At 42.2% G+C, this 24,607-nt stretch overlaps 1 protein-coding gene across 1 annotated transcript in view; it reads left to right on the forward strand.

Moving 5' to 3' along the window:
• IQGAP1 (IQ motif containing GTPase activating protein 1) overlaps positions 1 to 24,086 on the forward strand; it is a gene marked incomplete at its 5' end in the record, with an annotated part of 43,672 nt that extends 19,586 nt beyond the window's left edge. The window contains 22 exons of the mRNA XM_008949107.1: positions 311 to 478; positions 840 to 982; positions 1,323 to 1,493; positions 4,715 to 4,798; positions 4,897 to 4,968; positions 5,060 to 5,129; positions 5,596 to 5,804; positions 6,816 to 6,971; positions 7,131 to 7,294; positions 8,441 to 8,665; positions 9,909 to 10,049; positions 10,142 to 10,226; positions 12,460 to 12,692; positions 13,459 to 13,591; positions 13,925 to 14,027; positions 16,142 to 16,277; positions 18,133 to 18,220; positions 18,646 to 18,858; positions 20,039 to 20,205; positions 21,178 to 21,300; positions 22,161 to 22,269; positions 23,973 to 24,086. Of these exons, the coding sequence (XP_008947355.1) occupies positions 311 to 478; positions 840 to 982; positions 1,323 to 1,493; positions 4,715 to 4,798; positions 4,897 to 4,968; positions 5,060 to 5,129; positions 5,596 to 5,804; positions 6,816 to 6,971; positions 7,131 to 7,294; positions 8,441 to 8,665; positions 9,909 to 10,049; positions 10,142 to 10,226; positions 12,460 to 12,692; positions 13,459 to 13,591; positions 13,925 to 14,027; positions 16,142 to 16,277; positions 18,133 to 18,220; positions 18,646 to 18,858; positions 20,039 to 20,205; positions 21,178 to 21,300; positions 22,161 to 22,269; positions 23,973 to 24,086 (3,107 nt within the window). The remainder of the gene's footprint in view (positions 1 to 310; positions 479 to 839; positions 983 to 1,322; positions 1,494 to 4,714; positions 4,799 to 4,896; positions 4,969 to 5,059; positions 5,130 to 5,595; positions 5,805 to 6,815; positions 6,972 to 7,130; positions 7,295 to 8,440; positions 8,666 to 9,908; positions 10,050 to 10,141; positions 10,227 to 12,459; positions 12,693 to 13,458; positions 13,592 to 13,924; positions 14,028 to 16,141; positions 16,278 to 18,132; positions 18,221 to 18,645; positions 18,859 to 20,038; positions 20,206 to 21,177; positions 21,301 to 22,160; positions 22,270 to 23,972) is intronic.
• Between the last annotated feature and the right edge of the window lie 521 nt (positions 24,087 to 24,607).

The raw sequence follows: 24,607 nt of genomic DNA on the forward strand, positions 1-24,607 counted from the left end.
TATTGTTGAGAAATATTGGTGGTAAATTGGCACAATACTGGGACTTGGGGCACGCAAATTACGTGCTGTCAGGTGCAGTACCATGTACGGTTGGAGACTCCATACTTGAGGATACCTCTGTCTTGCAAGTTGTCTGGTTATTTTTTTGTATTTTGTGTTTATATGCACTTAGATTTTTGTGTGCTCACACACACACCAGCTGCGTGAGCACGTGGTCATGCTGCCTGGCTCTGCTCTGTTGTTCAGTGCTTGCTGTGAGTCACTGAGCCCCTGCAACGCCCAGGGAACCTAATTCCTTGTGTTCTCAAAGTCTCCTTAGGAATCCTGGCCATTAATGAAGCAGTAGACCGTGGTGATGTTAGCCAGACCCTGAGTGCTTTGCGTTCACCGGACGTTGGGCTGTATGGAGTCACTCCAGAGTGTGCTGAGACCTACCAGCGAGAGCTGGCAGAAGTCAGGAGAAGGAAAAAGACAGCAGGTAAACCCCAAGTAGCTAACTGTTAGTGAAATAAATTCAAGCTTATCGCATGTGGAATCAGAACCAGAGTTAAAAAACCCTCTGGGGAGAAGTCTTGTGTTACGTGTGTCAATTGTGGATGCTGTGTGAACAAAGTGGTGTTGTGTGCTTTGGTGCGTGTTTTTCTTTGTTTTTAAGTAGAATGTTCTCTATTTGTAAAACATGTCTTGTTTAGGTAGCTCTTATACGAGGTCATCAGGGTCTCCAAAACATTCCTTTTTCTTGCTTGGAGGAAGGAGCATCTCTGTATGTGGATTTCCTGGTTGCCATATTTGTATGTGGGACTTATCTGTTTTTGAGACTTTGCAATTTCTGCTCTTAGGGGACAATGGCAGTGAATGGGTGGAACACTGGGTGAGAGGAGGCTATCATTATTATCATAACCTGCGGACCAAAGAGGGAGGATGGGATGAACCAGTGGAATTTGTGCAAAATGACACACAGCTGTCACGAGAGGAGATACAGGTAGGGTGGATAACACATGCTCTTCCTCTGAAAAGTTGATGTTCCTACCTTCTCCGTCCTTGATGTAGCTCTGAGAGAACACTCCAGTGATACAATCATATTAACAAGCTTAGAACTGATTTATTTCACTGCGCATCATTGGATTATGTGTGTCAAAACTCCTTGTCCCATTTCAGAAAAAATTGATCCTGATGGTAAAGGGATACAGGACCATGGTGTTGCTGTTTATCAAAAAGCAACTTTGAAGTTTCACATCAGCACAATACAGAAAGCTCATAGAAATCCTGTTTCTTGTATCTTCCTCTTTCTGGCTCTTCTTCCTACTGTAACGTTATTTTAGAGCACCATATCTGGAGTCACTGCGGCATACAACCGAGAGCAGTTGTGGCTGGCCAATGAGAACCTGATTACAAAACTTCAGGCCTGCTGTCGAGGATACCTTGTTCGGCAGGAATTCAACTCCAGGATGAATTTTTTGAAGAAGCAAGTCCCGGCAATCACATGCATTCAGGTAATGATATCCCTTAATTATGTTTGAAATTTGTACTCTACAGTTGTTTTCTATTCACGGGCTTCGAGGCAGATTGAGTTCCCTTCAAACAGTTAGGGCACACAATTGTCTTCACTTCATTTTGCATTTCCTTCTCCCAGAGAGTTCTGGTATATTATTTATTGTTCCATGTCATATATAGCCAATAATTAAATTTTCTCAGGCAGAACTGGAGAGAGAAAAACTTACTTGAGGAAGATTTACTTGTAATTTTATTGTTGTATGTCTTTGTGGTGATAATACCATGTGATGAATTACTACTGTGATTCTTCATGAACTCAAGAGAAATAATGTGGTGTTGGACTGAAGACCTGAAATGATGGTGGGATAATTTGGTGTGAGGTTGGCCACATTTACTGGAGAGCAATGAAAAAAGACCTTTCTCTGCTGTTTTAAATGAAATATGTGAAAACAAAATAGGTGTTTTTCACCCTATTATAGAATCATATAATGCTTTGAGTTGGAAAAGACTTTTTAAAGGTCATCTAGTCCAACCCCCTGCAGCAGGCAAGGATGTCTTTAACTAGATCGGGTTGCACAGAGCCCCATCAATCCTGACCTTGAATGTCCTCAGGGATGGAGCCTCCACCCCCTCTCTGAGCAGCCTGTTCCTTTGTTTCACCACCTGCATAGCAAAGAACAACTTCTTAATGTCTAATCTAAGTCTACCCTGCTTTAATTTAAAACCACTGCCCCTCATCCTGTTGCTACACAGCCTTGTAACCGGTCCTGCCCCAGCTTTCTGACAGGCCCCTTCAGGTACTGAAAGGTCTCCCTGGAGCCTCCTCTCCTCCAGGCTGAAGAACCCCAGCTCTCTCAGCCTGTCCTCATAGGAGAGCTGCTCCAGCCCTCGGATCATTCTGTGGCCCCCTCTGGACCCACTCCAACAGGTCAGTGTCACTCCTGTGTGGAGGGCTCCAGAGCTGGACACACTGCTGCAGGTGAGGTCTCTCCAGGGCAGACTAGAGAGGCAGAATCACCTCTCTTGATCTGCTGGCCCCGCTTATTTTGATGCAGCCCAGTACACAATGGGCCTTTTGGGCTGCGAGCGTGCATTGTTGGCTCAAGTCCAGCATTTTTGTCCACCAGTACCCCCAAGGCCTTTTCCCACACAGCTGCTCACTATCACATCATCCTGCAGCCTGTACTGATAATGAGGATTGCCCCCACCTAGGTGCATGACTTTGCACTTGGCCGTGCTGAACCTCATGAGGTTCACATGAGCCCACTTCTCAAGCTTGTCCAGGTCCCTCTGGATGACATTCCATCCCTCTGGCATATCAGCTGCACCAGCCAGCTTGGGTTTGTCTGCAAACTTGCAGAGGGTGCACTCAATCCCACTGTGTATATCATCAGTGAGGATATGAAACAGTACTGGTCCCAGAACAGACCCCTAAGGCACACTGCTTGTCACTCTCCATCCAGACATCAAGCCGTGGACTACTACCCTCTGCATATGACCATCCAACCAATTCCTTATCCACCTAACAGTCCACCCATCAAATCCATGTTTCCAAATTAGAAGGATGTTGTCGGGGACCGTTTCAAAAGCCTTGCAGAAGTTCAGATAGATGACTTCCATTGCTTTTCTCTTGTCCCCTGATGTAGTCACTCCATTGTAGAGTGCCACCAGGTTGGTCAGGCAGGATTTACCCTTAGTAAAGCCATGCTGGCTATCCCAAATCACCTCTCTCTGTCCTCCATGTGCCTTAGTACAGCTTCTAGGAGGGTCTGTTCCATAATCTTCCCAGGCACGGAGGTGAGCCTGACAGGTTGGTAGTTCCCAGGGTCCTCCTTTTTACCCTTTTTAAAAATGGGTATAATATTTTCCTCCTTCAAGTCACCAGGGACTTCACCTCACTGCCAGGACTTTTCAAATATCATGGAGAGTGGCTTGGCAACTACATCAGCCAATTCCATCAGGACTCTGGGGCAGATCTCATCAGGCCCTGTAGACTTACGTATGTTCAGGTTCCTCAGATGGTCACGAACCTTGTCTTCGCTTACAGTGGGAGGGATTTTGTCCCCTGGTCCTCATCTTGTGGTCCCTCAACTTGGGAGGTGTTAAGAGAGAGGCTGCCAGCAAAGGCTGAGGCAAAAAGCTGAAAAATTCAGCCCTTCCCCTCATCTGCTGTTACCAGCTTGCTGCTCTTGCTCATCAGGGGGGCACACTTTCTTTAACCTTACTTTTCTGGCTGACATACCTTTAGAAGCCTTCCTTGTTGTTCTTCACATCCCTTGTCAAGTTCAGCTCCAGCCACGTCTTGGCCTTCCTGACCTCATCCCTGCACAACTGGGCAGTGTCCCTGTAGTCCTCCCCAAATACCTATCCCTGCTTGATGGTCCTCCAGGACCATTTCCCAGGAGGCCCTGTTGACAAACTTGCAAGTTTGCTTTCTGGAAGTGCAGGGTGCTGACAGCACTTGTCATCTGACTGGTATCCCTTAGGGCTGTGCACTTCACCAGTGCGTGGTCACTGCAGCCCAGGCTGCCTCCAATCTTCATCCCTGATGAGCTCGCTGGCACTGGTGGCATCCACTGGGGTAGGGCTGTTTCCTGGCTTAAGCTGTGATCGAGGCACTCCAGAAGTCTCAAATTACCACTTGATTGTTTGAGCAGTATATGTGTATTTGTTTCTGCCTAAGTAGTGTGTGCTCTATGTGCATATTTGGAGAAAGAAACAAACATAAAACCAACACCAAAACAAAACAGACAACCCACAAGACCCTTAAAACCACTCCTGGCTCATTAAAATAACATTCTCCCTTTAAGTGTAGTCCAACCACTTACCTAACTTCTGTTCCAGGTGTCAGCAGCAGTGAGTCTGCTCTGAAGGCTTATAATATTATGTCAGTGTTCTTACCAGCAGTGGCATCTTACACGTGATTAGAACTCATGTAGAATGGTTTCTGTCAACTTGATTGTTTTGCTGTATCCTTATTCTGTGTTTCAGAAGGCCCAGGCTCTTCATGGGGTGATTTCAAGTATTTCACGATCACAGGTGGTGAAGTAGTTAATGGTTCACACGGTATATCTCTTGAGAAGATAAGCATGTCTCCCTCAACTTTTTTTATTTAGCCAAAAGGGAGGTTGGAAGCTGAGGAACAGAAAGAAGCTCCGATTTGTAATTACCTCTCTTTATTTAGAATAGTGAAGTCAGTGCACCTGTTTTTTGTTTTCAGTCCCAGTGGCGTGGCTACAAGCAGAGGAAGGCATATCAGAGCCGAATGGATTACCTGAGAGCACAAAAGGACCAAGTACTCAAGGTAGTGAAGGCTCCCTGCTCACTCCTTTGGTAAACCTTTTGGGTAGTGAACTTTGTGGGAAAGGTCTTTATCTGAGTGTTTTGTTTATCCTTCTATAGATTCAGTCGTTGACCAGGATGTATCAGGCCAGAAGACGTTACAGAGATCGTCTGCAGTATTTCAGAAACCATGTAAGAGGCTGTCTTGTTAAATGAATCAAGTACCTGATGTTTTTACTCTTTTCAGAATGAGGTCAAGTGCTTTTTTTTTTTTTAATCCTAGATAAACGATGTTATAAAAATTCAAGCATTTATCCGAGCAAACAAAGCACGAGAAGACTACAAAACTCTCAGTAAGTATTGCCAAGAGGGTAAAACTGGTGTGTCTTGAATCTCTCTGCTTGCAAGGCATGTTGCCAGTGTGATCTGTAACATCAAGCCAGTCCTGACGAGTGATTGGGATGAAGTTGGTAGGGCAGAGCAGAGAGTAGGTAGTTCTTGAGGCTAAAGGGAAACCATTTCAGCTGTTGCCTTTGCTGCTGAAAAATAAAACTGTAGCTTTGCATGTAACATTGGTGTTAACTATCCTAGGCTGACATTTAGCGTTTGGTGTAACAACCCTTGGCTGACATAGACTTTGTTCTTTACTGTTTGATTCTCTTCTGATTTACTCAAAACAAGAAATTCAAATTGTCAGAAGCTGCTTAGACATGGTTGTGCTAATTTTATTCTGGCTATTCCTTGGTGTGCTGTTCAAACGTAGTTAAGGTATATATTTACTTCTGTTTTCCATCCCGTCGTGTCCTTGCCTGTATGTAGTTAATGCTGAAAATCCACCAATGGCTGTGGTTCGGAAATTTGTCCACTTGCTCGATCAGAGTGACCAAGATTTCCAGGAGGAGCTTGAGCTAATGAAACTGCGTGAGGAAGTTGTAACCTTGATCCGATCCAATCAGCAGCTGGAAAATGACCTCAATCTCATGGACATCAAAATCGGGCTGCTGGTGAAAAACAAAATCACGTTGCAGGTAGGAAATGTGCTGATGGGAGACCCACTACAGATCGAACTGGGCCCCGTGAGCTCCAGTTAGCATGGAGAGCTCCTGACTTTGGCTGTTAGTTGCTCAGGCCCAGCAGGAGATGTTTCCCCAGACTTGCAGTTTTTACTCCCAGTATGTTCTTACTCCATTCCACTGATTTTAGTATGGATCCCTAGAAAGAAAACTAGAGGAGCAGAAGAAACAAGACCTAAAGCTAACAAGGACAAACAAACACTGGATTATCTTGACCTATTGCATACTACAGATTGTGTTCTTGAAGGCACACAAAAACTCTTTTGTTGCTCCTTCATGGTTAAACAAATGACATGCCACAAGCTTTCGGTGAGGGGGGTGATTCTGGAGGCAGGAGACGTGCTTGTGCCACCTGGTGTGTGTTGGTTAAAGGAGGCCCCCTCTAGCACTTGGGTGATAGGACTGATTTCATAAACAAAAGCTCTTGCTGATAAAACGTTGCCTTCCAGTTGAACTTCTGGTCAGCTTTTCATTTGGTCCTGGATGGTGTGACGCTAGGCTCCTCCAGTGTAAAACCTCAGTTGGTATGGTGAAATTAATCTCGGAAGGACACTGCAGCTTTTGGGCTGATGCTTGTGACAGCAAGTGCCATTGCTGGTGGAGTATGTGGAGGTGGTGAGCTAGCTGAGTATGAAACAGGATTTTTAGGTTTTAAGACAAATACAGAAAAGAAAACATTTTCAAGCATCTTCAGGATGCCACTGGCTCTGATAGGAATTGTTGCCAAGGGTGCCTCACCCTTCTAGAGTTTCAGAGAAATTCAGAAAGTCAGAGACTAAGCAGAACAAGAACTTCCAGTCAGAGAAGTTGCTGTCGTAGCAAATAATGCTTTGTTTTAGTAGCCCCAGGCATACCTTGACCCTGCCTTTCCATGTACAAGAGACGTGGGCCCTCAGCTGCAGCTGTTCTCCAGTATTTCCCGTTATAAACTACTTAGTGGAATCTGTCCCTATTCTTTCATTCCAGGATGTTGTTTCTCACAGCAAAAAACTTACCAAGAAGAACAAGGAGCAGCTCTCTGACATGATGATGCTAAACAAGCAAAGGGGAGGTTTGAAAGCTTTGAGCAAAGAGAAGAGAGAAAAGCTGGAAGCCTATCAGCATCTGTTCTACTTACTTCAGGTAAGTGATTTCTAGCCCTGCTCAGTAACCTCTTGTCACAGAGGTTTATGTGTCTTGGCACAGTCTTTATTTATGCACTGTAGTTTTGAGCCACCGTAGTTCTTAGTGACACTGACCTGTCTGGACATGCACGCTAAACGATTTTTCTTGTTGTTGCAGACTAACCCAACCTATTTGGCCAAGCTGATTTTTCAGATGCCTCAAAACAAATCCACAAAGTTCATGGATTCTGTCATCTTCACGCTGTATAACTATGCATCCAACCAAAGAGAGGAATACCTGTTGTTGCGGCTTTTCCAAACAGCGTTGCAGGAAGAGATCAAGTACGTGGTAGCATATGGCACATTCTTGCTGTTGAATCAGTTTTGGCAGTTTCTTGAACTGAGGCAGTTTTCATATTATGCCTCACGCTAACATGCAGATAATGCTAACCTGTCCATTCATCATTCTCTTCCCATTTCACATCTTTTCTTAACATAGTATATATAAAGGAAGAGATGAGTATATCCGTTGAAGATGAGGCTTTTTACTTCAGTCAAGATTTCACTGCTCAACACAACAGTTACTTTTAATCTGATGCAAAGTCATCCTAAAATTTAATCTAATCTCAGTTCTCCAGTGTGTTATTATAAACACCTCTAACAAACTGCAAACTCAGACTTACAAACCAGGGAGAGAGCTAACACTAAGCTCTCTGGATTGCCAGAAGCTGATGAGGCTGAAACTGAGAAGCCTTATTGTTTGGCATTTGCATTTACTGTCAGTGTTAGGGACTCTGGCTGTCCTCAGGCGTGCTTTGACTGGTTGGGCCTTAGGAGCTCAGTGGTAGGTGGCTTCAGCACTTTACAATGCAGAGCTGTCCAACTTCCTGTGAAGAAGAATGTGCAATAAAAGTTTTGAGGAACTACTGTGTAAGCATTCTTGGTAATATTTTTTTTTTAAGCATGAAGATGGTGTGTGCCCTGAAACAACTTCTAAAAGACTCTTCTCCTCCCAGACTTAAATTTATGCTTCAAATAGTAGTCCAGGGAAATGTTCTCTGCTGGTGTTTCACACAGTGGTATACTAGAAATGGCTTGTGTTGTTGAGTGCTTGTTTTCTTATTTTAAATACTGTTCTTTTTCTTCTCTACATAAAACATGCTCTTTTTCCTTTGTATTTTTGAATTGTCCTTTCAAATAGATTGTACAGTTGCATTTGCATTAATTGTTAAGGTGAGTGCTGGCAAGTTACATTGGAGTTCCAAAACAGAAGTGATAGGTTTCTTGCCTCATTTGTCTAAAAGTGTTCCAGTATTGTTCTTATACAGTGTTGTCGTTTATTGCTGTATCAAGATTTTAGTCCAAATCCATCATCTGTTTTGTGAGGGTGGTGCTTTTTAATGGTTTTATGATGAGAAATGCATCTAGACAGAATTCTGGACAAAATTTCACGTACATCATGTTTCATATGGATTCTTTCTTCTTCAGATCAAAAGTAGACCAAATACATGAAATTGTGACTGGGAATCCTACTGTTATTAAAATGGTGGTAAGTTTCAACCGTGGTGCCCGTGGTCAGAATGCCCTGAGGCAGATCCTGGCACCAGTTGTTAAGGAAATCATCGATGACAAATCACTCAATATCAAAACTGATCCAGTGGATATTTACAAGTCTTGGGTTAACCAGATGGAGTCTCAAACTGGTGAGGCCAGGTATGGGAAGTGTTATTGCTGTGATTTCTAAATGTTGTTTGTCTGCTTTGCACTGCTCGGTTAATCTAAACCATCCTTGCCTTCACTGCATGCATCTCTTCAACCTATACCAGCTTTCCCATCTCCTCAAGATGGCTTTCGTCCAACAGTTCTAAAGACCCTGTACTGACAATGGTGCTGAGGGTATTGAAAGGGAGTCTCTTTAGGAGGTGGAAAAAGAAATGGTCCTCGGTGTTGGCCTATGTTGACTTGATAATTAACTATGAGAGGCCCTCTAACCTAAAAGGAATCATGGTAAGAGAATGTGTTTGCGAACTGGTTCCGTGTCAGACTCGGGTCGTGTTGCGTAGAACCTGTGCAAACTTAGGTACTATTTGCAAGCAAAACCCCCTCTCTTGCTAGAGGAGCAGCATGACTTGGCAGTTCTTTTAGTACTAACGTCTTTCTAATTGATCTCAACTGCTGATGACTGTTGGATTGTGCTAGATGTTTTTGTGTAATTCTGGTTTCTTTTTCTTCAAGTGTGTTTGGTTTCCTAGAACTTGAGATTTATATTATGTTGTCTGGAATTTTAAACATATTTAAAGAAAGGCATACAGATGAGTGAATTTCCCCATTCAAACAAATCTGCAGTCATATATTGCTGTACAACTGGCTCAAAATTCTGGATGAGTTAAAAAATGCAGGCAAAGATGTGTGCTCAGGTCCTTGTGTTTACATGAGGTTTAGGTTATGCTTTTAGAAACTACCTGCTTCATCTGTCTTTGCTGGAATAGTCTGCAGTAATTTCAGCTGATGAAAAACATAACTAGTTGCTGCTTCCTGCCAATAGCATGTTATATTGATTTTATGGATGCTGTTCTAGCTTCTGGCTTGTCTCCAGGCTTTCATCATCTTAATGTTCAAGTGTGTAGCTTGCTTTTTCATCAATTTGCAGCCTGAAGTACCACTGCCTGTCACAGATGGCACTTTGTTGCCTAGTGTGCGTGTGTTTGTGCTGTAAAAAAAAAAATAGTTGTGAGTTATCTGGGCCATTTCTCACAGTGGCCATTGCAAGGGAGAGTAGAGGAAATTAGAAGCAAGAAGTCTTCAGCTGTTCCAGTGCCTAAGAGGTTAACTGAAGGCAATTCACAGCTCTTGGCTGCCAAGTGAATATAAGCTTGTTTCTGTGTTGAGCTAGAAATTCCTGAAGTATGCTAGTCTGAGGAGCACTCACCTCCACACGTGTGTCCCTTTCAAACAGCAAGCTGCCGTACGACGTGACACCCGAACAAGCTCTGAGTCACGACGAGGTGAGGACACGCCTGGATGCCTCAATCAGAAACATGAGGACAGTGACAGACAAATTCCTGTCTGCCATTGTTAGTTCAGTGGACAAAATCCCGTGAGTCTGGTGTATCACAGTGTTATCCCTGAGAAGTTGTTGGTGGGTGTGTGCTTGCAGCAGTCTTATTTGCCCTTTTCTTTCTCTTGAAGTTACGGAATGCGTTTCATTGCCAAGGTACTAAAAGACTCTCTGCATGAGAAGTTTCCTGATGCTGGTGAGGAGGAGCTTCTGAAGGTAAGGATCTGAACACCTTTGTGAATAATTGTCAGCCAATGGCTGTGGCAGGCAAATCTCATTCTCCTTAAGGTGTTCATGTGCAGAAGAGTGCATGTAAACCTGTATAAAAGCTTATTTATTTACTTCTACAGACCGAAAATGTTTCACATTGGGCTTTTGATTGTTAACTTCATATATGTCACTGAGATGTAATACATTGTTCAGGAGACATCCTTTTGCTTCTGCTTTGCCTTTAATATCTTAGGCATTTGGTCCTTTAGGTTTCTTGACTTGGGATACTCTTGCTTGTAGAAAGTAAGCCTTGGTTTTGCTGGTATGATCAGAGCCAGCTTCTCCATTCTTAAAGAGACAATGTCAAGTTAAAAGATCTATATGTAAAATTCTGATACTCCAGATTCCCCTAATTTTGACAGCAGCACGTAGAGTCACATTTTGAGTCTGGTCGGTTTTGTGTTTTGCATTTCAGTAGGTTTGGAGAAATAAATAGTTCTCCAAATAGTCCTAATAGTAGGCACTCTCAGGTGAATGTAACTTTGGGGTTTTCCTTGAAATTTCTTTAGTTTTATGGCTTTTGGTAGTTGCAAAGGCCTCTATGTCCATGTTTGCTTTGGTTGCTAATAAAGTTTGGATCTTTAGAACACTTGACAGTGTCTCTTTAAACTTCTTTGCCTCTGCTTCATTAAAAAATAATTACCAATCTGAATGCTGTTTTCTTCTCTCTTCTAGTTCTGTGCTTTCCCATTCTGAGACATCGATTCTTTCTGTGCAGGTGAATTAATTTCTTCCATCTGTAAATTTAGGTGGAAAGCTGCAGTTTTTCATTAATCCCCATGGAAAGCCCACGTGTCCACATGAACGTCAAAACTGCTGTTCTATGCAATGACTACTTGTGGACTTTTTAACAACCAAAACTACCAATACAATGAACTGCTGGACTCCCCCTGCAAATTTGAAAGTTCACACAGTTTCTTTCACAGATGTGTTTTCTTATTGCTGGTAGTGAACATCTTTGACTATTGTCATCCAATGACAATCTGTAAGAGTAGGGCAAGGACTGGCGTGAAACACTTATCAAAAACATGACCTCACTGAAAGCAGTTAATAACTTCTGGGGCTGCTCAGCAATGGCTAGATTTTTTTCCTCTCTGTTTTCAGCTGTTTGTTCAGACACCAATCTTTTCTGTACATTTAAGTCATGTGGCAAGCAGGCAAAGCCAAGATTCAGTGGTCCAGCCCTCTGCAAATTTCTGTGAACCACCAGAAAACACTAGAGCATGTGGTGTGAGAACTACAGCTTTACATCGAGCATGTTGGGTTAATTCCTTTTCGTTGCTGGAATTACATTTGGCAAAATAGCAAACACAGTTTAGTGGTGTATTTGTGAGCATATGGGTAATGTGACATCTTAATTTTCTGGTTCCTTGAAGTTTATTGCTGCTCACATTTGACTAGGTAAATTGGGTTTTGAAGCATCAATTGTCATTCGCCTTCTGCACTTCTGATTTTCTTACCTCTGAATTAAATGATTTCTCTGTTACTTGTGCTAAATGGGGATCTGTGCCTGAATGTATTGCTGGCTTATTGATGAATAATTCTGAAAAAGAAAAGAGCCTTGGAGAAGGAACGGAAAGTAGTTTTCCCAGTTTAGCTCCTTGGTGTGCTATGCCTCTTCATCGTTTTTGCTTTGTCAGAGATGGCAGCTGATACTGCACACTTCTCTAAGAATTAAATCTTGCTCTGTATTGGAACTGTGTTGCCAGATTCCTCTATACTGTGGTTGTTCTGCCCTCTGTTAGACTAACTCAGTTAAGTTTAATTCTCCTGATGGGTTGTCCACACTTACATGAGTAGGCTGCTGGTAACTTGTAGTATCTCCTCTCCAAACATTTTTGTAAGTTAAAAGTTTTAAATCTGCATAAGTGTATGCATAGGAGTATCTGCTGCTGTATTATCCTGTGACTAGTAGTGCTCAGTCTTCCTTCTTTGTCTTGATCTATTGTGTCTTAGTGATTTTTTTAAAAAATTATTTAAATTTTTTTTTACACTGTAGATTTTTTGGGATAGTATGTGCTTGTATACAGCAGCATGGCAGAACCCTGACCTTGGAAGAGGTCTCTGGCTTACAAGAAAACAATTTATCAGAGCACAGTCAGAGTAGTTTCAGTAAAATTCAGTTGGATCCTATACCATTGTTTCTTGATGCGTTTCTTCTATACTCAACTTTTCCCAGATTGTTGGCAATTTACTCTACTATCGCTACATGAATCCAGCCATCGTCGCACCAGATGCCTTTGACATCATTGACCTTTCAGCTGGAGGTCAGCTGACCACAGACCAGCGCAGGAACCTCGGTTCCATTGCAAAGATGTTGCAGCATGCTGCCTCCAATAAGATGTTCATGGGAGACAATGCCCACCTGAGCATCATTAATGAATACCTGTCGCAGTCATACCAGAAATTCAGGTAGAAGACTTTAGCTAATTTAGTTGAGAAGTTTGGCAGAGGGTAACATTGCAAGTACAAAGGGATAATAATGCATTTTAGATGTGATAAATTAGTCTGTCTCCATTAAATACAGAGTCTGTTGAAACTAAGAGATTGCACTTCAAACTGCCATAAGCATCAGTGACAGCAGCAGGTAAAATGCATACCTGGAATTCATGAATGATACAGTGTATGTTAATGATTCTGCAAAGTCAAGTATTTTGACTTAGGCGTTTCCAGAATAAAGGTGGTTTTTGTACATCTTTATTGTGATACTTTGGATGTGGACAAATAGGATGGACGTGTATCCTTCTGTCCCATGTGAACTGCAGCTCAGTGTGAGAGCCCAGCAAGGCTCAGGAGCAAAGCAGGCTGGCGTTTAGGTGTTCATAGAGCTGAAGTGAGCTTTTGTTCAAGAGTCACCATCTTATCTCTTGTGTTTTGGAAGAAAGAAAACCGGAGATAGCTGTGAGCAAGGGGTGTTACTGCAGTCGAGGCACGAGGGTGTGTGAGCAACACAGAGCAATAGACTAGTCCTGTGAATGCTGAGAATGAGCCAATGTCAACATGGCAAATATCAGTAATTGAACTTATTAGCTTACTTCTGATGTGTTAAACTAAAGCTGACAAACTGTAATATGCCATAATGTATGCCTGGGACAGTCAAAGGGAGGTAATGCTCTTGGTGTACTATTACATGACTGTCTGAGTTATATGGATTCTTCTTCTCTTCTTTTTTCTGAAGGCGTTTTTTTCAGGCTGCCTGTGATGTTCCTGAGTTGCAGGATAAATTTAATATTGATGAATATTCTGACTTGGTGACCCTCACTAAACCAGTTATTTATATTTCTATTGGTGAAATCATCAATACACACACTGTAAGTATACATTGGTCACAGTTGTTCCTGATAAGCAGTGCTTATAAAGAAAGTCCTGCTTCTGGCTGAAATGCAGAGCTATCAAATACAAGTCTGAAAGTTGTCAACTGTAGTGTGCAAGACCATGTTGGTTTATAGAATTAAGTACTTTGCTTGTGGCTTCTCTACATCTCTTTTGTAAGTATTTGAGTATGTGCTAATGGCACAGCTTTGAATGTTGATATTTGTGCTTTGGAGTTTAATCAAGTAAGATGTTTTTCTAGAAGATACCAGCTCAAAGTAACCTACTTTGATATACAGTTAACAACATAAATGTTCCTTTTGTTCATCTAGTTGCTCTTAGACCATCAAGATGCGATTGCTCCTGAGCACAATGATCCAATTCATGAGCTGCTGGACGATCTTGGAGAGGTTCCTACAATTGAGTCCTTAATAGGTGATTAGTTTATTGTACTTAAGAAATATGTGATATTGCCTTAAATGATTCGAAGTGCAGTAAAGAAACTATCTAAGGAATCATCACAGGTTGCAAGTGAAGATGCATGCTAAAAAGCGGCAGCAGATTTGTTCCAGTGTATTCTGACTGCAGAATTTGTTACCCTGAAAACTTTTTTTTTTCCTCCTCTTCATGCCCTCACCTCACCCCATTCCAGAAGTTTCTAGAAGACAGCCAGATATTGACATGTTTTCTTTGTTCCATTGCAATGGAGCTATTTCATAGAATCATAGAATACCAGGGTGGAAGGGACCTCCAGGGGTCCTCCAGGATCATTTGGTCCAATCTTTCCTGTCAAAGCACAGTCAAGACAAGCTGACCCAGCTGACACTATGTTCAGCTAAATCTTAACAGTGTCCAGTGTTGGGGAATCGACCACTGCCCCAGGGAGACTATTCCAATGGCTGACAGTTCTCATTGTGAAGAATCTTCCTCTTGTATCCAGTCGGAATCTCACCAGGCATAACTTGTATCCCCCCTTTTCCACGTGACTCCTTGTAAAAAGGGAATGTCTTCCTTCTTTGTAGCTACCCTTTAAATACTGAAACATAGTGGGTAAGGTCTCCCCTGGATCTTCTTTTCTTACGGCTGAACAAACCCTGTTCTCTCAGCTTTTCCTGTGGCAGCTTCCCAGTCCTTGGATCTTCTTTGTGATCCCACTCTGGACCAGTCCACATCTTCCTTGCATAGCAGGGACCAGCACTGAATACTTCCATGTGTAGCCCAGCAAGCACTGAGTAGAGTGGGGATAGTGACTTTATCTTGGCTGCCCTTTGTTGATGCAACTCAGCATCCCATTGACTTTCTTTGCCACTGCAGCACACTGTTCACTTGTATCAAGCTTGTCCACAAGGACCCTCAGGTCCTGAGTGTGTCTGTCCCTGCTTGTTTGCAAAGATCTGTTCTGGAGATCTGTATGAATTCCTTTCAGGGTGTGGTAATGAGCATATTAAAAGATGTGTCCCTATAAGGAACTTTGTCATATGCAAATAATGTTTTTCCCCCCTCCTTTAGAGGTTTCTTTTTTTTTTTTTTTTTTTTCCCTATATGTTAAGAGTTTTAGACTCTTGCTTCTGACTGGAAGATGAAGGAAGAGACTTCACTATAATCTGTGACAGTTTTCTAAATACCTGAGCTGTGGTTCACTGCCTGAGGATATAACAAACACTGGGAAGTTGTGCAGACCTCTCTGCTTCCTTGGTTTCTATGTTGCAGCTATTTGAAGTGTGAAATCTTGGGGGGGAGGTTGTGTGTGTGAATGGACACCTTTTTTTGAGAGGATGCTTTGACAGCAAAATGCTTCTTGTGAAGTCACTTGATGAGAAAGGCACCTTTCAGAGGAGTGATTGCTAGCACGTTTTCTGCCGCATACTGGCAAAGAGCAGAATGTAAGAAGTGTTATCTGAGCAAAAGCAGACGTCGAGTTTAACTTGAACTTACGCTCTTTTTCCCTTTTAATTTCTCCTGTGTGCATTGTATCAATGTGGTTAATATGCCAGAGTTTAATCTTCCTGCAGCCCTTTAAAAATGGGTGTCAGGAGGGGAGGCATCTTAACAACTGTCCTGATAAAAGTTCAGACACAATCAGACTGAGAAAATATTGTTTTGACAGGACAGCGTACTTTGTTTAATGGAAGATTACAAGCTCAATTGCTAACAAGGGCTTTGCTCTTCACTTGGAAAATTAATTCTAATGAGGACATTGACATAGGGGCATGGTCATGTTTTGATTTATAAAGTACTTTTGGCAGGTCAGCTACTCTTCTCAGTAGGGAGTGAGATGCTGTGTCGAATAGCCATACATCTTTAAAGCATATGAAATAGTGATTTTGTGGTGCTTTTCTGAACAGCACATTCTCTCAGTTTTGTGAAAAAGTAATCTGTAACATTCAAGATTGTGTTATTAAAAGCTGGTGTTGGCTTTGGAAGTGTCCTTTTGACAGTATAGGAAACTAGTTTTTCTGTAGTCTGTTATAGAGGGGAAAACTACAAAGCTCTAGTAGTCGAGAATGTAAGGAATATGATTTAACCTATGAACTCTTTCTGCTTGGCAGGCGAAGGGTCTGGCAACGTTAATGACCCCAACAGGGAAATGCTAGCAAAGACTGAGGTTTCTCTCACGCTCACTAACAAGTTTGATGTTCCTGGTGATGAGAACGCAGAGATGGATGCAAGGACGATTCTGTTGAAGTAAGTGAGGGGTGACTACCTGGCATGGTTCTCAAGAGAACAAGGAATCTGAATTTTCACAGTTAATAGGCATGGGAAAATAAGAAAGTGTAATTTAGACTAACGTGGGACTGTAACCCCCAAATACGCCGAAGTTGTACCCATGTCCTTTCAAAGCTGTTTGTTAAATTTGTTCCTGTTCTTTGTCACTGTTGATTTTTTCATTCTTTAAAAGCCTATCTTGGATATTCTGGAGGGGATAAATACCAGAAAAGAAAACTTTCTAAATGTGAGCAAGTGTGACAGCAGCAGTTGGATTTGCCTGCATGTGAAAATTTGTAAAGATCATCTTGATCTGTAGTGTTCATCACAACTGAGTTTTAACTCTGAAGTCTAATGTAAAATTTAGTATTTGTGTTGCCTATGTAATGGCCTACACAAATGTTTTCAATAGAATACACGTGACGCATGGAAATGTTAAAGGTAACTAAATGTCTAGCTTATGGGAATAACACTCCGTTGCCAAGTTTGCTCCCTCCTGCAGAATAAGCTTCCTTACACACCCTTTGGGTGAATTATGTCCATGTCCTGCCTGGGAGACAATGGTAATTTAGGGTAAAGCTACAGGGAGAATATCCTATCTCTGGGAAATGCCTCCTTAGGGTATTTTTGCTGTTGCTGCTCTCCTCTCTTAGGTTATGGTGTAATCACTTTCCCTATGCACTTGCTGTTCCTCAAACCAGACTCTTGATAGCTGAAGGGCAGTTGCCTTTTGGGGCAGTGGGGATGTTGTCAGCCTCAGGGACAGGAAGCGGTGGGCTGGTGGAAGCGTCGTTCATTGGGCACTCTGCTCCAGAGGGGGTAGCACTAGTGTTCACTCCGGGCACCTTTTAAGCAAACCCCTGTTGCTGAGATGCACAGAGCAGCTACCCGATATTTGGGTGCATATTTATCCACTCTGATGCATTTCTGCTCAGACAGTAATAGTTTAGCTGAGAATTCTTTGGGTCAGCTTACATTTGGGCTAGACAGACCAGTGATGTTCCAGAAGAAAATCTTGTCTCCAAAAATAATTTTAAATTAATTTGGCTTCTTAAAAGATGCATTAGTATCTCCCTACTGCCAGAAGCAGGTGACATTGGTTTCAAAAGTAAAGACTTACCAGATGTTCTGGTAGTCATCTGAGTTGTGAATGATGAGGAAGGGGTATGTGTGTGATGTGCTTTGTGTGATGCCAGAAACGGTTCCAGCCTCACTCTCAAGTACTGAAGGTGCTATTGATTTGGTGTCATTGTGTGGCTCAAGGACAGAATTACCTCAGAACTGGCACTGGCTGTGACTAAATTACAGTTAAGACCAAGGAACGATCCTGTCTTGTCTCCAGGTTGGAGTCAGGGATCTGCTTTGGCTCAGTTACTGTACACAGCAGAAGATAGTTCTGGGGAGTCTGTTACAGAGCACTGAAGTATGCTTGGGGGTGGATAATATTAAAGACTTTCTGGCTGCACAGACTAGCTGCTGCTGCTTCCTGCTGTACCTTTGACCTTGGATTTCCAGCTTGTGTGGTCTGTGTGACAGTAGTGGGGGTGCCTTGGAATATGTGGGGTAACATCCTTGCTGGTTGAGGGTGTACTGGGGAGCAAATCCTGTGTACTACATAGATTAACCTCTCAGGGTACCAGTTTCTGATAACGTGCTGTCAAAAAAGTAAAGTGTTCCTCGGGGTTCTGCTGTGGTCTAGCTTATGACTACCTAAGTGCACATCCATTGCTAATCTGACCAGGTAAATCAGTAACACTGCTATTATTTCAGAACAGTATTGAAAGCCTTGTAGTTTAAAGTTTTTTTTCTTCTATTGTCCTTGATTTCTTTGCAGCACAAAATGTTTAATTGTTGATGTAATCCGCTTCCAACCCGGGGAGACGCTGACTGAAATATTGGAAACTCCAGCTACCTCAGAGCAAGTATGAAGTTGTTTACCTGCGATCTTTTTAGGCTGAGAAATTGTCATCTACCCAGATATATGTGGGTACACTTGGGAACCTGCAGTTATGTATTGCGGCGAAGCTGTCTCCACTGCTGCTGGAGCAGTGTGTAATGATAATGAGGAAATATAATGGGAATAAATTGTATGTTTGAATCTTACTCCTCTGGTAGTTGCTAGAGAACTATTTATTTAAAAGACCATTATAAACAGCAGGTAGCCTTCTGCTGATTCCCAAATGTGGAACTGTTCTTCAGGCTGGATTCATTTGTGTCGGTACAGGAATGACCAAGCAATGGTTTTTATCCTATGTTATGCTGGAGTTCAGACAATCTGTGTCTGGTTCTTTGTCACCTTAAAACTGATCTCCTTAGAAACCTGTAAATTTTTGTGTTCTCTTTCTAGGAAGCAGAGCATCAGAGAGCTATGCAGAAACGAGCCATTCGCGATGCTAAAACTCCAGACAAGATGAAGAAATCTGTGTCTGTAAAGGAAGATGGCAACTTAAATCTTCAAGGAAAAAAAGATAAAATCAAGGCAGGCCTGAAGAAGTTAACAGAACTAGGGACAATGAATGCAAAAAATAAATACCAAGAACTAATCAATGACATTGCAAAGGTACGCCAGCTGGTGGCTTCCGAATAACCGTACTAGTGTGTTCCCACAGTGGGCAGCATTGTGAAACTGGCATGAGTATTCAGGAGGAGTAAGTTTTGTAGTAGCTAATTTACAGACATGAAGCCTACCTTTTGCCACAGCGCTTCCACCTCTTGGCATTTGGGATGCCCTTTATTCTTATAAGGAAATTTGTTTTCTTGAATTACTGTATTTCCAGAATCTCAGGCACTTTAAAGAAAAATGTTACAGCTTGGAGGGGAAGTCCTGATCTGCAGTTTTACTACTGCTCTTTTTCACTAATTTTGGTAGTGTCTCTGTAAACTTATTCACACAAGGAAGTTTTGATCAAAACTTAAAGACATCCTGTTACTTTTATTTAAAGGTACCTATTCAGGAATACCTAAATGATAGAAGGGGGAGTTGAGAAAAAGTTAGAGCAGCAAACTAATACTGTTGTACATTGCTATGGTGACAATATATTTTATATCATGTCTGCAAAAAGCTTTGCTTTTCAAACATTTTCAAACAAACTAAATGTTATGTATGTAAAGTGAATTAACAATTGCCGGTGACAATGTATTTTTTATCATGTCTGCGAAAAGCTTTGCTTTGCTTTTCAAACATTTTCAAACAAACTAAATGTTATGTATGTAAAGTGAATTAACAATTGCCATTAGGGATCCAATTAGAATTAATTGTATTGTCATGTATCAAATGAAAATAGAAGAAGACTTAAACATGTGTTCAGATACTAAGGTAAAGTATGCTTAAAGCTGGCTGACAAAGAAAGATAGGGAAGTCTGAACTGCTGTGGTTATCCTGCTTGATTTTAAGTTAACTTTCCTACCCAGCGTTTGCAAAAATTGATGCCTTTGTTTAGGTCACGGGCTGTTGGTGCCCACTCTAGCCATTGCAACTAGGACAGCGCTGAAATTTGAGAAAGCAACAAAATATTCAAATGAACTGCTGTATAGAATTGTTTAGTTCCAAAACTAGTCAGCAGAGAGAAGTGGTGACACTTAAATTGGGGCAAGTGCAACTGAGGGCTCCAGCTTGTAGCATGAAGCAAGACTAAGCCAAATGAAACAGTGCATTTAACATACTCTTGTGTTCTGGGCGTGAGCAACTGGAGAGCTCGAAGGACTGTTAAAGTCTCTGCCTGTCATTCTCTGTGGCACAGGATATCCGAAATCAGCGTAGATACCGTCAGAGAAGGAAGGCAGAGCTGGTGAAGCTGCAGCAGACATACAGTGCCTTGAACTCCAAAGCTACTTTTTATGGAGAACAAGTGGATTATTACAAAAGCTACATTAAAACCTGCTTGGATAACCTGGCCAGCAAGGGCAAGTAAGTATATCGTAACCATGCCAAGGCCCTAGAAGTGCTTCTTCTAGAAAGCATGTGCAAGTTGTTGCTGAGAAGAATCATAATGCCATCTACTCAAAGCTCTTCGGTCAAGCTCTTTACCACAGTGATAGTTCTAGGGAGAGTCTCAGCAGCAGTGGGAAAATACTGGGAGAGGGCAGTACCTTGAATAAGATCAAAAAGATGTATTTGGAAGAATGTTGGTCCCTCTGGGAGACACAAGTGTAGAGAGTCCAGTGGGAGTGAAGCAGGTTGCCCAGGTAATGCACCTGCTGCTCAGTCAGTCTGTCCTGTCATCTTTCTAGGAGCAATGAAAATAAGTTACCTGCAAGGACAGCATTGATCACAAATTACCCTCTTTTTATCCTGAATGGAATCAGTTGTTGTAGTGCAGGACAACTGGAAGAAGAAAAGGGAAAAAAAAGTCTTCCTCCCCAGTGAGATGTGAGAATTGAATCATAGAATCATTTAGGTTGGCAAAGACTTTTAAGGTCATCAAGTCCAACCTTTAACCTGGCCCTACTGTAAAGTTCAGTGTTAAACCGTGTCCCTAAAAGGAAGAGCAACTGCCAGTGAAAACTGAGGCAAGAAAGTTGTTGAGTAATCTCAGGCTTCTCTGTGTCAGTTGTCACCAGATTTCCATTTGCCTAATGATAGATGGCACTGCTTTCTATGAAGTACCATGTGGTTATGTTTTGGGGTTCTGTTTTTGGTTTTTTTTCCTTCTCCTGTAGTGTAACAGTAAATAGTAGAAAATCAAAGATGTGATCTGAGCTGCAAGTGCTTTGTAGATAAACTCGTTAGTAGGAGTCTGTCATCTTTCAGCTGTTAGTCACAGCTGATTAGCTGTACTACTTCTGTCCTCTCATCCAAACATCTGCTGTCCAAAATGTGTTTGACTCATCATCTTGTTTGTGTGTTTTTGTTTTTGTTTTTGTTTTTGTTTTATTCCAGAGTCTCTAAGAAACCTCGGGAGATGAAAGGCAAAAACAGTAAAAAGATTTCTCTAAAATATACAGCAGCTCGACTTCATGAGAAGGGAGTGCTTTTAGAGATTGAGGACCTGCAAGGGAACCAGTGAGTATCTTTTAAAACTCTTTCGAGCTAAATAAGCTTCTCATACGAAGCGGAAAACAGGTATAGTCCAGATGCTGGCAATTGATGAAGAGAAGCTCTGAGATCTGTTGGAGATCGTGACAGTCTCGCGATTTTGTTCTTGGAGTTCAGCATTGTTGGTAGACTTGGCGATTACAGCTGAAGAAATTGTTCTGGTGATCCAGGCTGGTATCCCTGTGGCCAAGAAACCTTGCATAGTGATCACTTTTCAGTCCTCTCTTTTTGTCTGATTGAAGTGAAGCAGGTCTTTGAGAAGTGTAACAGGATTTAAACATGACCTCCTCTTCCACCTGTCACATCCACAGTCATTGGAGGGTATCTCCTCAATTGAATTGCTACTGTGGGTAATAGCACTCACAGCTGAAAAAAACCAACAACTTAATGCTGGCTTGAGTTTGTCCAGCATTTTGCTAGCCTTGAGGACTTGGTGTATCTTCTAGTAACAGGCAGCTTCTCTATATTCCACAGAATTTTTTTTCAGCCCGAAATCCTGTTCTGTACTTTGTGCTAGATGAGGTGTCGATGTGCAGCACTGAAGTAGACCATTTAGACTGCACAGGCTAAGTCACCTTATTTCCTGCTATGCTGAAGTGAAGGTGCAATTCATCGGGTGTAGAATCTGGTAGGCTTCCTTGCATTGTTGTGTTGAGTCTGGTTGTCTTACACGGTCTCATTCCAACTGGGGATATAGAATACAGACTTAAAAACTAGAATTCTGAGAATTTCATCTTCAGATTTCATCTCGTTTAGTCTCTCCCTGTTTCAGAAGGAACTACGTGTTCAGGAATGAACTGTGGTTTTTCATTTCTCCAATTTCATAGGTTTAAAAATGTGATATTTGAAATCAGTCCAACAGAAGAAGTAGGAGATTTTGAGGTAAAAGCAAAATTCATGGGGGTACAGATGGAAACCTTTATGTTACATTATCAGGTAAGAACTATTTAATAGTGACATTTAAGTTCCACTTGACAGACTCATCATCAAAATAATGATGACATGTTTTCTGCCTGAACAATCTGAAAAATGCTCTTGGAAACAAACCATTTGTTGCAGGTGAAACAGATGCAATGCAAATGTGGAATTCGGGCTACTTCTGTTTCTTTACTGATGAAAGCCTAATGTCAGTCTGTGTTTTAGTTAAACTTCTGTGTACCTGGACAAAACGAATGCATGCATTTTCAGCTTCCTGCCACAGCAGGGACACCAGGAGTCTGTGGCACTGGGCAGATGGGCTTGGCTGTGGTGGCTTCAGCTGGTCATCACGTGTTGGCATTCTTTCTGCCACCCTATGCTTACCAGTTAATTCAGCGATCCAGTTTTCAGTCCTCAGCCTTTACTTAGGCCAAGCTGCAGGAATAGCCATACCGACTGGCCTTTTCCCAAACATTTCCCCATTCTTCCTGCCATGCCAGTACTATGCCTGGTGTCTCTTACCCATTATTCTACTCCTGTCCTTGCCCACCCCACCCCCACCCCCCAACCTGGGTGTCATTGGTTTGTTCATTATGGATTCCTCAGGGATCTGGAAACATCGTGTGCAGGAACACTTTGCACTGTGGTAAATCCAAGCCACCTGACTGGCTGCTGGGAGAGACAGCTGCATCATGCATGCTGTTCATGGGCTCTGAGGTCTCCCCTAGTTCATTCTGGTCTTAATCCATTGGAGCTGGTCGTGACTTTCTTGGTTCATGGGACTATTCACCCCTCGGGAACGTCTATTGCTATATCACTATGCGTTTGTAGCACTGCTCTGCAGAAGCAGATGTTCTAAGAGGGCAGCAATGAGGGGACACCATTGGTCATCCAAGTGTAGTATTAACAGTGGCATCTGTTGAAAAGACTTGCTATTGCCAAAATTTTTACAGAAAGCAGAAGTAGCTTTCTGATTGTTTCCTCCAGCGTCACCCAGGCTGGGCAGCTGCGGGAGGCAGGTCTGGAATGCACACGTTTCCCTGCAGTAGCACTACCCCAATGCCTCCTTCAATATGTATCCTTCAGGGGTGGGCTTGCTGAAAGAAATTGGTTGCTGAGATAAATCAGTGCAGGGGGTTGTGTTGCTGCTCTGGCAGGTGCGTTGCTGACAAGCAGCATCTGACTAGAAATACTGCCTTCATAAACTCCAGAGTGTACATAGTCCTAGCAGAGGGGGTGTTTTCCTCTGCCCTAGATGGCAGTGCTCTAAACCACCTCACTGGGATGTGTGGCAACTAAGAATTATAGAAAGTGATGCTGTGGATTGTTGTAATGTTTCACGGGTACATAACGTAACTGGGCACACAGGAGACCCTTCCTAAATGTTACAACAACTTTATGGCTGCCATGCAAGTGAAAAGTGTGGAGATGATTAGATCTGAAATTCTAGATATAGAATTTATATATATATTCTTTCTATATAAATAGATCTGATGGTCTTCTATTTCTGCCCTTTTTTTTTAATAATGAGACATGAAAAAGTGAATCTCTTAAATATCTTAAGAGCAACTTTAGTTTTCTTGCAGTACAGGCAGAACTTTACGGAATCTCTTGTTTTTCTATCTTATGCCATGGACTTGGTGATAGTGTACCACAGGGTCTTGTATATTCCCTATAAGGTCTTGAGGATTTCTGGCTCATAAAAGTACTCTCTTTGGCAGGATCTTCTGCAGCTGCAGTATGAAGGTGTTGCAGTCATGAAGCTGTTCGACAGAGCAAAAGTGAATGTCAACCTTCTGATCTTTCTTCTGAATAAGAAGTTTTATGGGAAGTAACTGATCTCTGCCAGCAAGTCTGTGAAAGAGGAGATTAAGAGAAACCTGCACATACGACTTTTAGTGACAGAGCTATGTATCAGTATATGCTCACACTGTGCTAAAATATATCAAATGTATTGTGAAGGAGGACCAAGAACCTCTTGTGAATTGACAACCCTGACTGAGTCTGCAGGGAGTTGGTTTCTTGTTTATTTATGATCTTTATTTTCAGCTTTGAAGGTCCCCTGAAAAGCAGTTAATTTAGAATGTATTTTTACATAGTGCTGGAAATTGTACTAGAGTATACATGGGGCACCTGGATACTTCATTCGCTTAGCTGTATGTTTCCTGAGGCTTGAGGTCCTGTTGCCTGTGCTGAGAGGAAGCTGGCACTGTACAGCAGGCAGCTTGTCCCTTCCTGAAAGCAAGAGAGTTGCAAGTTGTATTTGGGTGCCGGTTCTCCTACGACAGCAATGACCAAAATAAAACCTGGTCAAGGTCCAGGTTGCCCACTTGTTTCTGAGTTTGTGGTGGTGGCC

Source organism: Merops nubicus, unplaced genomic scaffold (assembly GCF_000691845.1).
Source record: "Merops nubicus isolate BGI_N331 unplaced genomic scaffold, ASM69184v1 scaffold22211, whole genome shotgun sequence".
In the NCBI taxonomy this organism is placed as follows: domain Eukaryota; kingdom Metazoa; phylum Chordata; class Aves; order Coraciiformes; family Meropidae; genus Merops; species Merops nubicus.